The 16,661-nt window shown below is 42.0% G+C and overlaps 1 protein-coding gene across 2 annotated transcripts in view; it reads left to right on the top strand.

Annotated features, from left to right (window-relative positions):
- The window catches only part of COBLL1 (cordon-bleu WH2 repeat protein like 1), a 166,103-nt gene that overhangs the window by 196 nt on the left and 149,246 nt on the right, over positions 1-16,661 (top strand). The window contains exons 1-2 of one of the 2 annotated variants that reach the window (XM_088474829.1): positions 7-206; positions 841-951. In XM_088474829.1, the coding sequence (XP_088330955.1) occupies positions 890-951 (62 nt within the window). In that variant the 5' untranslated portion in view covers positions 7-206; positions 841-889. Of the gene's footprint in view, positions 1-6; positions 207-840; positions 952-16,661 lie in introns of those variants that run through there. The other variant, XM_088474830.1, reaches the window with a different exon arrangement.

Raw genomic sequence — 16,661 nt, 5'->3', positions numbered from 1 at the left:
CCTCCTTGGAGAAAGTTGTTGCTGTAGGTGTGGTTGGTTGATGCAGTAGGGGTGGGTGAGTGAGGTGGCACAGTGGGTGCAGTGCCCCTGACTGGCAGAGGGTTAGTGCCATATGGTTGCTGTAACTGGAGAGAAAACTGCACACGTACACAGCACCTTGTAACCTTTGTGGGGAATTCAGCACCAAATGGAAAGGTAGATACAAGGTAAGGACATATTACACTGTTTTATATTCATTTATATCTGTATATTTATCTGATTGGTTCTGGCAATCACATTACAAGGCAAGTTTATTATACACAACATGAACAAAGCACCTGTATAGAAGCCTCTCCAGCCATTATAAGCACTTGCTAATATGGGGCTAATTCATTATGTGCCCACCTAGATAGCCATACAATTTGTGATGTTCTGTCACTGTGGAACTACAAATCCCAGCATGCAGCTGGGAAGGCATGATAGGACTTGGAGTTTCGCAACAGCTGGAAAGCCAGTTTGCTTACCTTTGCATTAGGTCCTGTGTACAGTATGTGTATGTCAAACCTGCAGATCTGCTGTAGAAAGTTTGCTCTGGGATTGATATTGTTTGACAGCTATAATGGCCAAGAGCAATTAATTCCTCATATCATTTTGGAGTCTCTCCAGGGACTTCCCTATAGACGTGTATAGTATCAAAGCCGACTCTTTGATATAAGAGACAGTAAGTATCAGATGAGTGCGCAGACTGCGTGTAACAAAGCTAAATGTGTTGAGGTTAAGTGGGTATGAAGGGGAATGATACAATCTGAGAAAGGAGGGGGTGACAGGATGCTTCAACTGACTCTGTGACTTTCTATACAGTTAGTGTGGGGAAGATTCTGCTCAGCAGCCGGTGGAGACGCTGCTGGGAATGGACGATTCGGGATCTTGGTCTGAAGCTTCCAGCCCTGAAGCATCCCTGCCTCCTTCAGGGTAAGAACCACTGGAAAGTTCTTGCGCACAAATCTGTTTTATCTATTGCATGCAAAGCAGACTGTGGACTCCTGACCCTGTTGTGTAAACTTTGACTCCTGAACTATCTGTCATATTATCTAGGCTAGAATAGTAAAGTAGGGAAAAGATGTGCGTGTTCTTCCCCAGACAATATTTTTTTTGTCTAAGATTTACGCTGTTTTCCAATGCTCACTAGCAGGAAAATACTTATATCTTCATAGCAGGGTTGCAGTATTAGGGGTGCTGGGGAAGTAGTTAATACCAGGCCCAACACACCAAAAAATTGACAGGAGACAGAGGGAAAAGTGACAAGAAAGTGATAAGGTGCCAGCCAATCAGCTCCCAACTGTTAGTTTTCAAACACAGCCTGTGAAATGACAGTTGGGAGCTGATTGGCTGGCAGCTTATCACTTTCTTATCACTTTTCACTCTGTCTCTTATCACTGCTTAGTAAATAGACCCCCATGTACCCTAACGCACCCTATACCTCGCACCCTATACTATTATATACTACATTGTGATAGCATAGGATCTGCTTTGATGTCATACCATTTTATTCTGTCTCATGACAATATAAGTTGCCTTGTGATATCCTTTGCCATTTTATATGGTATATAGGTGAATGCACGCTATTCTAGATACAAGTTTACTAGTTAAAAAGTTTAGCACAACCAAGTTATGGTGATGTAAGATGATGAGATGAGCGTCACAATTCAGTGATTGGTAATAGATAAAAACCATGAGCTAATATATAGTATATATGTATTTTTATTTATGTTTTAAACGCATTTGGGAGTAAATCTAGCAGGAAGTTGCAATGTTTGACCTGTGCAAAGCCGTATTGGGGGGCATTTACATGTGCTTAAGCTAGCATCTAGCTTAACTCTAAAGGGTATAGTTACTAAAGTGCGTTTTTTTAGAAGTGGTGTTTTGCCCATAGCAACCAATCAACTTCAACTTAACATTTATCTAGCACTTTCTAAAAGATAATAGGTAATAGCTAGAATCTGTTTGGTTGCTATGGGCAACATCTTCACTTCTAAAAACCCGCACTTTAGTGAATATACCCCTAAAATGGAGTATTTGTGTACTACATGCAAAAGCAGCAAGTATTTTCCATATTTACACTGCTGGTATTGCAGCACGATTTGTTCAAGTGCAGTTCCGTACTCTTTCACTGGATTTGCTGCTACTTTTAAATAAGGCCCAGAGTATATTACTTGTAACACTTGCTGAATATATCAATACATAATGCATATTCATGTAATATTCATCTTTTTGTTCTTTTATTGGTGGAAAGTTTTGTAGTTCTTCTCAGAAGATGGGAGATGTATCAAGTCTAGAGAGAAATAAAGGGCCTGATTCAGCAAGGATCGTAACTGCGATTACACATGCAATCGGCCGATTGTTACGTTCCGCGCTTGCGCACACAGTGCGTGAACCAGCCACTGCGATCGAGACTGCGATTGCACTGACTACACAGACACATCGCAGAACAATTGACAGGAAGTACCATTTGGGGGTGGTGACGGGGGGGGGGGGGGGTGGCCGGCGAAACACAGGAGTGCCAGTGCGCTTGAATGCCGTTGCAGGGGCGTGCATAAATTAGCCACTGTGATGCCATATGCAGCCTGAGTACTCACTGTGTGCGATGAGGGCAGCAATTCCTGAGTAAGGTCAGAGCTTGTGCAAGTGTACGTGAGGCTGCGATTGTACTCGATGCTACCGATGGTTTCGCAGTCTTGCTAAGTATTATGGATGTGTGTACGGTAAGGTGGGTGTCCTTATGTTGAGCTGTGACGGCATAGCGCTCGCAGTGGATTAGCATATCTTCGCAGTGAGACTGCGTACGTAATCGCTATTGCATTTGCAACCAATCAGCATCTGCCATTTCAAAGTCCGTACTAGATAGATGACAGGAGCTGATTGGTTTGTACTTGATATCTCTCCACTTAATCTCTCTCTTCAAGTTTTGATAAATCTCCTCACTTTGTGAAAAATAATGTACATTTGATTTACCCATATTAATAATGCCTCTGTCTATGCATCTAAATGTATCTGCAAATTATTAATACAAACTGATTTATTTAAAGGCTACCTACACTTTTTATAGTTTTGACCGCATTTTCCATATGCACCAAGCTCAGCGAAAGCCTTCCGGAGCTTGGACACAAAAGGCTGCCTAATAAAAGTCTATGGGCTTCTTTTCTGGAGACTTCCTCGAGAGGGATACAAAAGGATCCCTCCCAGAGTCCCCGAGGCTCGCGCATGCGCTGGCCGATGGCCACGCATGTGGGGAGAGTCATAAACCCAGAAGTCCCAGCACCTCATAGGACAGCTCTTACTGGGAGAGCTGTCCTTTGCTAAAATCATCATGCGTACAGCCTTACTAAACGTCGGTATGCATGCGGTGATTGGCGGGATGCATTACATCCAAAATAAGATGCTTGATGCATCCTGCCCTTTATATAAAAAAAATTATGTGTAATGTCAGTCTAATCTGTTCATTTATTTTATATGATAATTACAGAGTTGGCAGCAAAATGAGCATATATTACTCAAAAGAAACAATCATCACACATGCGTGTGTGTATATTGTGGTTCAAAAGATATGTGTCCTAATAGGCAAATATGTATGCTGACATGTTGGCCTACATGGCCCGAATTTGCATGAAGATACACTCACTGAATTTTGACAATAGGGGAATGCCTATTCCAACCCTAGTTCCGCCTCTTTTGTCATAAGGGTCAATGCGTATTCGTGTGCTCTTTTTCTGAGCATGAGCAGTATGAATTTACACAAAATGTGCTACCACTTAAGCGGCCTACAGCTGCTGTTGAACTACACATCCCAGCATACCCTGCAACAGATTCAGCATGACCAAATAGCAAAATGTGGCAAGGCATGCTGGGATGTGTAGTTCTACACATCCCAGCATGTGTAGAATATATACTGTGGCAAGGCATGCTGGGATGTGTAGTTCTACAGCAGATGGAGGGCCGCATATAGCTCACCCCTGTCTTAGGGCCTCATTTACCACCAAAACGAGTAATACCTTTCACTGTGTATGATAAATGGTGCTCCAGCCAATCAGCTCCCAACTGTCAACTGTTATAAAAATTACAGTTGGGAGCTGATTGGCTCGTTAGAAAAATTACAGTTGGGAGCTGATTGGCTCGTTAGAAAAATTACAGTTGGGAGCTGATTGGCTCGTTAGTAAATGGGGGCCTTAGAGCCTATTTTCAGCTCTGCTCCGGTCCCTTCTCTTAGAGTTTAGAGGTGAATTAAATCTTCTAAAGAGCAGAGAAGTGTACAATTGGAAAAATTGCCCGAGCAACCAGTCAGCTTCTACCTATCATTTTCTAGCATAAACTTGATAAATGCTAGCTAGAAGCTGATTGGTTGCTATAGACACCTACTCCAATTGTTATCTTTTCCACTCTTTAGAAGGTTTGATACATTCCAACTTAAAATGGTTTATATTGAACTGTGTATTTGTAGAGAACAACTTTGTATATAAGGGTAAATGTATAAAAAACACTAGCATGCTGGGAGATAAATACACAGAACAGGATGAAATTGTTATTATGCCTATGGTGCTGCTACCACTGCATGGTGCTCTGTGATATTTGTCAGGACTGCAGTTGTTCTATGACTTGTCGCTGTGGGAAGTGTAGGGGAATGTGACTGTGCGGTGCTAGGCATGTTTGCATGAACTGCGCACATAGGACCGGTGTAATACATGATGTAAACCTTTATAATGTATAAATCTATATTAAATCTATATATCATTAAATATATGTCCCTAGGCTGATGTAACTGAATATTTAAATGGTTGGTATAAGAGAGCATGTCTGGGTTTGGACCAAATTGCAAAATGTTGCTCACCAGTTCCGTCGCTTTCTTGCAGTCAACATTTGATTGGGCTCCTTTTATCTTTTATACAGTTAAGGAGGGGTTTTGTGAGTGGAGGACCAGTCAATGGGCCTGATTCAGAGATCTACGCTATTGCTACCACAGCTTCGATCCCGTACGCAGCTGCTGCGTGAAAATATGCACATGTCGCAGGCGCCGGCCTATGTTTTGAGACACTCTCAGGGGGCTTTGCAAATCCAAGCATCTGCGTACTAGGATGCAGTATATAATATATAATATATGACTCTGGGCCTAATTCAGAGACGGACACTAATGCGATCGCAACTGCGTTTTCGCAAACAACACAGCGGCGAAAATATGCTAATGTTATCTAAGAACACCTGAGCATAAAGACGCCCACTGCTCCCTTACCTGCATACCTACATAAACATTGGTAACATCGAAGCACATCGGCGGCCATCTTACCCTTGCGGCAGGTCTGACCTGCGCAGCCTTGGGTGATCTTCTGACTCGCAGAGCTGTGTATGCAATCGCAGTGGCTAATTTATGCATACCCATGTAACGGCATTTAAACGCACTGGCACGACTTCATTTTTCTGACCACATCCCATTACCACCCCCACACACTGTCAGTCTGTCACTCGCTTATCAATGGTTTCCCCTATGTGTGCGTAATCGCAATGCAATCGCAGCACACGCGCAGTGCGGTTCATACGCATGCGCAATGGCAAACAATCGCTCGATCTGCGTGAAAATTGCATTAGCATCCATCTCTGAATCAGGTCCTCTGGCTTGGTTGAAAAAACAGTGATTATTTATTGCTGCAATTCATAAAAAGAGGGTAAAACATAGATCAACTAAATGGTCAATCATAGGTTAATCTAGACAATAATATTAGTAATAAATAGTGGATGAATGATGAATTGATAAGATGATGAAAACGATAAAATAAATGTATGTTAAAAAGTCTTAATTTAAATGGCAAACGACATTGCATAATAACAGTCACTGGCCTCAGTAAATTTGTTACGGGATATTATCCAGCTTATGAGTATTTACCAGCTTTCATTTAGATGGTCATATCTTAATATAAGGTGCTGGTCCTGAAAAGTCCCAAGTGAGGCTCCAATGATGTGTTAGTCGATGACAGTGGGATGCTAAACGTGTTTCATCATAGAATGACCCACAGCTCCTCAGTAGCGTGAGGAACTTACTGAGGAAGTTATGGCTCATTCCATGTCGAAACGCGAGTACTGCGAATAGGCATTTTTAATTGGATTGGAGAATTCTCGGGTGCGCGCATTCGTGCGAAGTCTGCAAGTTTCATGAAACAAGCTCGCTAGTTGCAGTTCGCATCTAATTGGATTGACCCCTAGAGGTAACTCTAGTGAGTTCCAAATGCTGATAACAAATGCGTGTGATGTGTTTTAGCTTGTATTTTTACTAGCATTCAAAAATGCTAACGCAACGTGAGTTAGTTCCTCGTTTCAGTGAACCTGCCTGTGAAGATAAACTACAGCAAGGATCACCTTGTATAATCTACTAGGCATTATATTATTATTATTAATAATAATAATACTAATAATAATAATAATAAGAAGAATAATAATAGCAATAAAATGCTGATTTTGCTGATGTACATTAACAAGTCCTTTGTACATTGATAAACTTATGTAATTAATACATGTACTGTATAAACAATTATTTCTGATGTCATCACTTATAAAGATTGATACGAGCCTTTGTCACTTAGGATTTTATGGCCTTGAGGCTTGAGCTTTTATAAGGTCATATAACTTTGAATATGAATATAATTTACAGTAGGAAGTGTATTATCCCATATATCTTACTGTTCTTCGCTTTATTATGTACAAGTCAGATATACGGTGCAAATTTTTCAATATTTTCTTGCAGTAGTGTGATTATGACCTTACTGTATAATGTTTTTACCGTACCGTTTGTGTACACTGTAATAGATTCATATATATTTGAGTTCCTGAGGTCACGTCTGGCAAGAGTTGTGAAAATAGCAGACATAAGTAAAACAAATACAGTATGTCAGCTATTGAATATATGACTTAGCCATCAGTTTTAACCCAAGATTTGTTTTCTGTGCCATTTGGCAAGAGAGGGTGAGCTTTGCACGTATTTGATGAATTGAAATGTAGTGCTTTGCATTTTTTGGCATTACCTCAATAATATCACAAATGGAAGGAATATTTGTGTAGTGACCAGCACAGATATGTTTCTATTGCCGACACTAATCTTCATGGTTGCATTTGACATTTTACATGTGTTAGTATCATAAAATAGGTTAACTAGAGTTTTTTAAATATATCACATACATTGGCAACTCAACTGTGAAAGATGTTTGGCAGAGGTTTCAGGACATGTAATGTCTGCATGATGCCCTGGCTGACAGTTCACGGAAACTTGATTTCTTTTTTTTTTTTCTTCTTTTTTTGGCATTTTAAATGAATTTAGGTAACAAAAACCTTAAAAATAACAAATTAGTATCAAGCAATACTGCATACTTGGCTGCCTGGGAGATTCTCGAAAAATCGGGTGGGGGCCCCGGCCACTGCTGCCCACTTGCCCAGTGAAGTGGGCGGCACAGGTGACTGATGAAGCAATTCTTGTTGAATCGCATCACCGTGGCTCTGCCCCCTGCTCCACAGTGCCGGTAATCTCGGCATTGCATAGTGGGGGGAAGGACTACGATGACGTGATTGTGTCATCGCGTCCCCAGACCTGCCACCTCCGTCGAGCTCTACCCGCCCCGCAGTGCCGACTTAGCTGCCAGGTCGGCAGCCAAATGGTTGGAAAGTATGCAGTACTGTATGTACGGTAAAATAATCTGAGCTGTTAATAACGCCAGTATGCATGAAAATCAGCTCACGATAAGGGCTGCCCTTTGCGATAGCAGGACCCCCGGGTTATGACCCAGACAACCCTCTGCACATGTGTCGTAATTACTTTGTCCCACCGGGGGGGGGGCGGCTTGGGGTGGTGCTGGTAGGGATGGATCCCTCAGGCTTCTATTGGGCAACGCCCACTGGGCCCAAGCTTGGTGCATATGAGAAATTCAGTCACGCCCCCGGAAACTGCATTTTCAGGGATTTGACCGCATAAATGATGATAGTGCATCTCACCTCAGTCTGTAAAATGACAGGAGCTAATTGGTTGGTAGTTTACCTCTCTCCAAGGCTTAGTACTTCCAACCCTATGTATGGTCATCTGTGGTTCTCCTCTGTTCACTCTCTTCTCCATACCCTCATTCCCTGTAGGCATATGTCTGATAAGCAAGTAAATGACATCTATCTGCAGTATGAAATAGAGTGGTACGGATAGAAGTGAGGGTAATATTTTTTTTTACTACACTGTAACATAAAAAGAGAAAAACTATTCTTTGGGAAAATGTATGAAAATATATATTAAAAATACATCTAAATTACAAAAAGTTTCTGGTGTTAATCTAATATTTCACTGTAGCTCTGTTAAAAAAAATAAAGTATTATCCTACCCCACTCCAATACAGACAACAAATCTGCCTAGCTGTCAGTGACTGTCACTGTCTGCTTTGTGACTCAGAGAAGCACCTGCCTCCTGACATGACAGCTACTGCAAAGGAGTCAATAGGACATAGTGAAAATATTGAACACTAATTCATATTATTCAGCTTAATAATGCACAGCATGTATTGTATATGAATGTCAAATACAGTCTTTACTTATACTTTAAAAACTGAACTATTTAAGGAAACCTATTGTATAGAGTTGCTCTGAGCAGCTTATTTGTAGTGCAGCAATCAGATTCTAGCTGTCATTTCTCTATTGCCTTCTAGAAAATGATACACATAATCTGATTGATTGCTATAGGCAACATCACCACTTGTCTGTTTTAGAAGCTTTAGTAAATATGCCCATATGACTGGTGACTTTACATACTGGGATAGACACAACTTAGATTGTAAATACAACTTGTACATGCTTATTCAAAAAATGACACTCATCATCAGTCACTCAGTGATAAAAGGCTCAGGGCCTGATTCAGTAAGGATCGCTATTCTGCTACTACGCACGCAATGCGGTTGCTAATAGCAGCGGTGAAGTGCAAATGTTTGCAATCGCATTGCGATCACAGCCTAACATAAGGACGCCCACTTCCCCTTACTCACATCCGTATACTTGGGCAACAGTAACATCGAGTAACAGCGGACCCATACGCACAGTTAAGGCAGGTCAGACCTTACTCAGGAATTGCTAAGTTCAGTACACGCTATGAGACCTCAGGCTGCGTTTGGTAGCGCAGTGGCTAATTTATGCATGCCCCTGTAACGGCGTTGAAACGCACGGGCACGCCTGCTTTCGCCCGACCACTCCCCCGTCACCACCCACAAACGGCACTTCCTGTCATTCACTCTGCTCTGGGTCTGCGTAGCCTCTGCAACCGCAGTTCCCATAGCAGTTGCTAGTTCGCGCACGCGCACTGCGCTGCATACACATTCATGCGCATGCGCAGTGCGAATTCATTTTGTTCGGCATAATCACATAAAATATGAAAACAAATCTTGTGCTTGTCCAGCACTACTTGAAAGCAACTCTCTCTCTTATTCAGGGAAGCAGGGGCTCTACATTTCACACACAAACATTAAAATAATGTTCTTTGTTGAAGTCACAATTATATAACGGGTTCTCAGGGCCTGATTCAGGGATGTAAGTTCATCCAAGGATGAACATACATCTCTGATTATTAGGGGTCTGCGCCTGTGCAGGACCCATTCTGCGCATGTGCATCTTGCTTGCAGACCCCCCAAGCTGCAGCATGACATGCTGCGCCGTCTGGGGGGCAGAGCGGGGACGTGCATGGTTGCCGTTCCCGGAAACAGGGGCATGTTGTCTCCGTTTTCCAGGGAGGAACGAGGCCAGGTTCTGCACCAAGATTCCTGGCCTCTTGCGTGACCAGGCACCGGCCAGGCAGCGGGAAGCTTCAGCTCCCACAGCCTGACCAAAGGAGCAACCATGGTGATCCCAGCCTACGACGTGGGTCCCAATGCTGGGATTGCAAATACAGCAAGGAGATATCTGACACCTCCTTCTGCGTTTGCATCTGAGATTGTAGGAATTGCACAGCCGCTTGTGTGCAGCTCTCCAAATCCGTCCATCTCTGAATAAGGCCCTCAGACAGCAACGACTTTCCTAATTCCCCAAGGCAGAAAGAACTCTAAGAAGGCAACACTTTGAATGGGTGGCAAGAAGACATGGACTGGTTTATAGGAATGGAGTCCAACTCACTCTCATGCCTTTACTGCTAGCATCCTATCCACTAGATTTTACCCAAAGCCAGGGACGCAGAGAAAAGGGCAGGTACTGATTACCCGGGTCAGGGCATGTTGGAGGGACCCAGGTCCGCTGCTGAGGAGTACATTGTCCCCCTTTGCAGCACTGCACATAATATTTTTTTGGGGGGAGGGAATTTGGACATGTCCCCTCCCCAGTACCCGGGCTCTTGTCAGTTCTCAAAGGCCCTGCCCAAAGCTGCACAATATGGAAAGTCACCTTTCCAGTCCCAAACTAACATTTCTCTGGAGATAGCTTCAATTGCATTTATTATTTAATACTTGCAGCTTCCTTGCTTATTTAACTGCTTTTCTGAGCTTTTAGTCACAGACTAACACTTGTCATACACATCACAGGTCCCGGGTATAAATATTTACAAGCGCACTGGTGTTTGCAGTACATTTTTACCGCATGTTAAAATCTAAGTAAAAGCTCACAGAGCTGTCTTGTGTTTAAGTACATATGTTAAACCCATTTGAGTTTTAGACCAGTTTAGATGCGTTTACAAATGCAGTCAATAATTGTCCTTTAATCTCGATCTGTAACAAAACAGAAAGTTTTCTTGTACAAGCCAAACATCAGTGGAAATGCATGTGTAAGAACGCTTCTTAACCTCATCTAGTGGCGTTTCTAATGCGCTCCCATTTAGAATAATGCAATTCTTTGACTAAGTTGGTGTACAACGTTGATGCAGCACAGCGCGTTTATTCACAAGTAAATATGGTAATATATTTTAGATAATGATCTTTAATTTCATATCTGTCTGTTTATATGTACTTAATTAGCATTGGAAATGCAGGATTTTAGCTACAATGGGTTGGTTAGCTTATGGCTGAGTATCAGCTTCCTATTAACATGGATGCAACAACATGTAAAAGAAAAAAACAAAACATAATATTTACACTGTGACACAAGTCTAGTCTAAATAAATGAATACACGTAAGCTTAAGTTTCCAGCATATAAATATTTTTTTACCCTACCAAAATTCATTTGTAAATTTAATATTCACAAATGGCAAATAATGATATTTCATTTTAGGGATATGAAGTTAAACTGTTTTATGTATTATAAAAAGAAAAAAAGCAAAGTGTCCTTTAAAATCTTTTAGATTATGTGCTGTATATGAGACATACACCATCAGACATGATAATAAAACATGTTACAAATTTATGCAAAACAATAAGAGCGGTGGAATTTGCGCATAGAGGGTGTAGAGACACTAATCTTTTGTGCAATGCTAGAAAGGCATTTCCTCGGAGCATGTCAGAACCTGCTGTCCTTTGCATTGTTTCTGAGAACATGAAGAACTATTTGCTTAGAAGAGCAACTCAAATACAATGAGTGAGGATCATATCATATTAGTCATTGTGACAACTGTGGTTTTTTTTTTTTTCATATGAAACTGTTTGCATTCAGCTGCAAGTAAAGCTTTGAATAAGTGGTATGTTTATATGTGTTGTGTTTTTATATTTTGATAATCATAAGGAAACAAGTTAAAGTTTATGAATAACAGTTTAAACATGGCTAATATGTAGATTATTATATTTTCTAGTATTCAGTTAGCCATGACTGCCCCTGAAACACCTTCCGCCGGCTTTGCAGGATGTGACTCAAAGCCTATGGAGGTGCAAGCAGAGATCAGCCTACATAACTTGCATAGTGCAAGTTGAAGGATGAAGCTCATGTTTAATTGAATCAACCCATTGAAATATGTGTGTATGGTATATATTAATTTATACAGGGTATGTATGGATAGCTGAAGCCGCATTCAGAGAACAGTCACTTTAAACCCTGGGACATTATAGGTGAATTGATTATTTGATTGCAGCAGTTATTAGCATAAAACCTTGGAGTGGAACATATGCTATTTCCATTAACCCCTTAATGCTCACCATAGCTACATAAATGCCCATATTTGGGCCTTCATCTGTGCGGATGTACATAAACACCCACTCAACATGTGGCCCCACACCTTGAACCCAGCAGTCAATGCCAGTTTCAGTGAAGTGCCTGGAAACCGTTACGTAAAGTTCTTGGGACCCGTTCTAAGTGCAGCAAGAGGGGCTTGTGTCTGTGAAATGGTATGTCAGAAAGGAGTTAAAGGGGAAAATAATTGGGAGGGGGGTTCTATTGATATACAGAAAGAGAAATGTAGATAGTACATGTTCTGAAATAGTGTGTTACCTGGTGCGCTGATCATACCATCTAGTCACACCCAACACCTAGTGTATACCCTCTGCTTCTTCATCTGTATATTACTATACTGCAGCTATATTCGGCTCTATCCAACACTGACATGAGGCAGGGCAAGGTCTGTCACATCCGGCTTGCAGTGTAACTGCTGGATTGATATACACTACATAGCATATAATATGTGGCCAGGAACGTCACACCCACATGTGCTTATTGAACATCTTATTCTAAAGCTGCTATACCAGCTTCCATTCTTCTGAGAAGGCTTTCCATTACATTTTAGAACTTGGCTGTGAGGATTCAAATCTGTTCACCTACAAGAGCATTATTAAGGTCGGTCACTGATGCTGGTGGATAAGGCCTGGCTCACAATTGGGATTCCAGTTCATTTCATAGGTGTTCTATGGCTTTGAGGTCAGGACTCTGTTTTCAGTTGGCAATACACACTCAGCAAGGAAGTATTTGGACAGGAAGCATTCTTCTGTCATCCTATAAAATAAACCAAGATTTGTCCATCAGACTTCCAGATTGTGAAGCATGAAACATCACTCCAGAGAACACAGCTCCAGAGTCCAATGGTGATGTGCTTTACATCACACCAGCCAATGTTTGGCATAACTCTTGGTGTTCTGAGGCTTGTATGCGTCTGCTGGGCTGTGGGAACCCAATCCACGAAGCTCCTGCCGAGCAGTTCTTGTGCTGACGATGCTTCCAGTGAAAATTTATTACTCAATTGTGAGTGTTGCAACTGAAGACAGATGACTTTAATGTGCTGCACGCTTCAGCATTTCACGGTCCTGTTCCCTCAGCTTGCGTGTCCTACTGCTTTTCAGCTCAGCTGTCTTTGTTAATAGATTTTGGCACTTCAAACAAGTAACAACACTCACAGTTGACTGAGGCAACTCCAGCAGGGTAGAGATTCAACAAAATGACTTAGAAAGGTGGCATTCTATGGCAGTACAATGTTGAAAGTTATTGAGCTCTTCAGTACAGATCATTCCACTGCTTATGTTTGACTATAGAGATTGCATGACTGTATGCTTGATTGTATGCACCTGCTACTAATGGTTGAACCTGAAATGGCCAAGCACAAATTACAAGGGGTGTCCACATACTTTTGGCAATGTAGTGTATTTTATACACTTACACTACAGGTCATTAGAGGACATTTATTAAAACTACTGCAAAGAAAAAAGGTGGTGTTATAAATGAAAACCACTACTTTAATACAGATCTCCCATGGCGAGTAATATAAAACACCTGTGTTAAAAATTCAAAAATGTAGATACAAATAACTTTGCCTCAGTTATTTAGAATGTTTAGAATACTTACATTTTATTAAACAGAAACATTTTTGGTGTAGCTTTATTGCTTTTTGAGTGTGGTTGCCATTTTCATGAAATGTTAAGCTGGGTACACATTAGCCCACAGGTTCCGAAACGTGTTCCTCAAGGCTCCCCAACAGTTCAGGTTTTAGAGATATCCCTGTGGTTAAATCAAATTGACTGAGGTACTTATTAAGTCACCTGTGCTTAACCAGGGTTTTCTCTAAAACCTGAACTGTTGGGGAGCCTTGAGGACCACGTTTGGGAAACTCTGCATTAGCCGATATGTAGACGATATATCATCCAATCCGACAGATTGGCCAGACACATCATCGACATCGGCCAGTGTGTACGCACTACTAACAACAGAGCGTCCTCCCGTTTAGTCGCCAGTCGCATCGTCAGATCGGCCCTACATGCTGCTCAATCTGACAGTCCAGCTGACGACACCATGCAGTGGAAATGCGTGCAGTGCTGACATATCGGGCAGTCGGGCACCCGATTGTGTAATCTGTACCGGCCACCCGATATGTTGGTCCGTCGGCAGTGCGGTCGTCCGTCGCATCGCTGGGTACACATAGCTAAGTGTGTACCCAGCTTAAGAATCACATATCACATCAGTAAATCCTTTGGTCCTACCCACAGTTTGCAAGAAAGGTTTTGGAGCATAGGCATTAATCCACCCGCTGTTTTGGAGACATCAAAACTAGGAGATATTGTGTTTGAAAGTGGTACATGGTTCCTATTAATCTGCTAATAAGATCTTACTCCCCCTATATCATTATATATGTATTTTTGCTCCAAGATAAGAGTTTGAAAGCCAAGACACAGCCGGAAGTCAGTGATAGCAACATGATGTATGATAAAAGCAAGTTGTTATTGTGATTGAAAACAACAGCTTTTTGTTTATTTCCTGCTATAGTTAAAGTGCAATTAAAGCCACGACTAGGCATTAACGTATCAAAGCCTGTATATTAAACAGCTAAATAATTATACTTAACAAAGTTTGTGCAGCATGATATCTGATTACAGTAATTCATCTGCATGAAATCAGTATTTTCAGGAGGGTGGTGATTCTCTATGTTGCACCTCCATTGAGTTGTGCAGAAGCTACTTCCCCACTGCATAACATTTATGTATCTCCGAGTGTGTTGTGAGGTGTGGAGTAGATAATACTTCCTGCAGTGCAGTGTCCCATGGACAAGTCCACTCACTATCAGTATGCCACTTAAAGACACTGTCTATATATTATACTAGATATGGCTGTACAATGCATTTTTGGCACCATGGCTCTGCATACTAGACTAGGTACCAGGTAAGACTCTGCATACTGTACTTTGAATTTTATGGAAGGCTTGTGCATAGAGTTCCCCATAATGTACAAATACGTCCTCCTACATCTATCCGTAGTACGCGACATGCCTGGCATGAGTGAGCCGCCAGGTCCCGTGGAACCCTTCTAGCGTTGGGCGTCTCTTTTGACGAAAATGCTTCTTGGCCGCAATGTGATGAGACTAGGATGCACCAGGACACTCTGATAATTAATTTGATATTCAACACTTGTATATCTGCTGGTCCAGTATTTAGCACCACCAGGATATCTACACTAGGCCAAATTTTGTCAGCTTTGCACAGGACACATCAAGAGGCTGTTAGCCTCTATTTAGAAGACAGGAGACATTGTGGTAGATGTATGAAGCATTGAAAACAGTGGAGAAGTGTGCCAGTGAGAAGTAACCCATGGCAACCAATCAGCTTCTACCTATCATTTTGTAGAATGTATTTGATAAATGCAAACTCAAAGCTAATTGGTACCCACGGGCAACTTCTCCACTGGCATACTTCTCCAGTCTTTTCACTACTTCATACATCTACCCCTTTATGGGCAAGATGCAGAAAGGTGAGAAATGCGGTCAAACCCCGAAAATGCAGGTTTGACTGCATTTCTCATATGCACCAAGCCCTGGAATGTGATACTCTCCGAGGCTTGGTTGCGGTGGGTAACGCCATTTTCCTAATGGCGTTACCCATAGAAGCCTATGGGCTTCTCTCCACAGAGTGCTGATAGAGGGATCCAATCAGATCACTCCCAGCACCCCCTGCGGTGCGTGTGTCCTTCTGCGCATGTGCAGAAGGACACCGGAGGGGCTTCTGGGTCATAGTCCTGGAAGTCCCTCCATCGCAAAGGGCCGTTCTCACCGACAGAGTCTTCCTTTGCGGTGATCGTCATGCATACCGGCGTTACCGAAAGTGGTATGCATATGAAGACCGGCGGAATGCATTGCATCCCGAGTGCGTTGCGTCATGCATCCCGCCCTATGTCTTGTGGCTAACATGCTGCATGCATTGGTGCTGCGGACTGAAGCTACATTGTCCTGTGAAATGCGGCAACTGCGTTGCAATGTTTTATGGTTATGGGTTTTTGGAGCAACTGTGCTGGCCATTCAAACTACTATACTAGGCTTTGGGGCTGCTGTACTAAGCATTGGAGCTACAGTCCTTGGTATCTAGGATACACTCTTGGGTATTCAGGCCATTATTCAGCTTCAATTAACATTGATTGTGTAGAAGGCAGGATCAAAAATACTTTTTAAAACAAAAAAGCCAATTGTATGTTATCGTGTTTAGAAAGTTGTATTTCCTTAAAAAGACAATTGAAAATGAATAAAATGCTTGTGTGACAAACATTTGATGTTACTCTGTAATGCACCATGACTTAATAAAGGCTTGGAACCACGGGGCTACTGTGCGAGTGACTGATCTGCAGTGTCCTAGAATGCTGTGTGCAGTATTCAGATTAGTCATTCACACACAGGACCGTTGACTTTTTAGCGGAGCTGCATTCGAACGTCAGGGTGAAACTTAATGGGGTATTTTATTGTCATGCTATATCTAATAATGTAAATGTTTTGATTTGGTTGCCCTTTAATGGTCTCAGCGGTTGCTGTGTTCAT

Source organism: Taudactylus pleione, unplaced genomic scaffold (genome assembly GCF_031769625.1).
Source record: "Taudactylus pleione unplaced genomic scaffold, aTauple2 ptg000156l, whole genome shotgun sequence".
Taxonomy (NCBI): domain Eukaryota; kingdom Metazoa; phylum Chordata; class Amphibia; order Anura; family Myobatrachidae; genus Taudactylus; species Taudactylus pleione.
The sequence above is the reverse complement of the archived record's forward strand: the minus strand, read 5'-3'. Positions and strand labels throughout refer to the sequence as shown.